This window comes from Echinops telfairi, unplaced genomic scaffold, assembly GCF_000313985.2.
Source record: "Echinops telfairi isolate 266 unplaced genomic scaffold, ASM31398v2 ScPeMD7_3533;HRSCAF=4204_1, whole genome shotgun sequence".
NCBI lineage: Eukaryota > Metazoa > Chordata > Mammalia > Afrosoricida > Tenrecidae > Echinops > Echinops telfairi.
Genome location: NW_022107432.1, coordinates 15,256,961 through 15,258,051, shown reverse-complemented (window position 1 = coordinate 15,258,051; position 1,091 = coordinate 15,256,961). Strand labels below are relative to the sequence as shown.

General features: G+C 37.7%; 1 protein-coding gene across 1 annotated transcript in view; it reads left to right on the top strand.

Moving 5' to 3' along the window:
* Positions 1-1,091, top strand: part of TFAP2D (transcription factor AP-2 delta) — a 66,953-nt gene that overhangs the window by 40,256 nt on the left and 25,606 nt on the right. The window contains exon 6 of the mRNA XM_004696362.2: positions 116-257. Coding sequence (XP_004696419.1) covers positions 116-257 — 142 coding nt within the window. The remainder of the gene's footprint in view (positions 1-115; positions 258-1,091) is intronic.

Below are 1,091 nucleotides of genomic sequence, written 5' to 3'. Positions count from 1 at the left end.
AAGATATGATCCATCTGGTCACAATAAGCACTGAACCTAGGGGAAAAAAATGTAAGGTATTCCTATGACTGAGGTTGGGCATTCCTGAGAAACTGACTCTGTTATTTGCCAACAGGAGAGGCTTTACACTTGGCTCGGGATTTTGGCTACACTTGTGAAACAGAGTTTCCAGCCAAAGCAGTAGGAGAACATCTTGCCAGACAACATATGGAACAGAAAGAACAGACAGCAAGGAAAAAGATGATCCTGGCGACCAAGTAAGTAGAATGGAGGAAACTGTGCTTTCATTGTCAGTTTTGATGTTTTCACTTGAATGAAAGAAACTATGTGCTAAAGGCCAGTGTTTAGCATTTGGTTGTCTCACAGAACCACATCAGCACCAAGCTAGGACTGTACCTTGCCCAAGACACGGTTTTTCAACTGCATATATGAAAACACTTATAAGACTTCTTCAAAATACCTATAAATTTATAAGGAGAAAAAGATGTTTAGGAGATAAGGATTCCAGGCAAACACACTTGTTCTGTGCCTTAAAGTCCTCTTGGACTGGTGCTAACTTTTCTTTGCCTGGTTCTGCACCATTCTCACAACTCAGTATTGCAGCCACTGTTCCAATCCATCTCATTCAAGACCTCCCTCTTTTCCGCTAACCTTCTATTTTACCAAACAAGATATACTTATCTAGTAATTAGTTCCTCATTATGACATGTCCAAAGTAAACCCCGATTGCTATATACTTTTATTTGTATTATTATGCTTGAATACATGAAATAGCAAAAGATGCAGACCCAAGTGCATGAGAGTTAACAAGAACTGATGCAACAGGAGACCTCACCAACACCACCCATGTCTTCTTTTTAGTATGAAGCAACAACAACAAAAAATCCTATATAGTACCTCTCCCAGGGTGATAGTTTTAAAAAGAAAAGGTACAATGAATGTGATAGCATCTGAAAATAGTAGAGTGCAATTAAAATAATGGAGGAATAATGTAGACAGATATATTAATAAAATAGAGAAATGGTAAAGCTTGGATAAGATGCTTCTAAATTATCTCAAGTTTGAAAGTTCTTCAATATACTGTGTGGAAA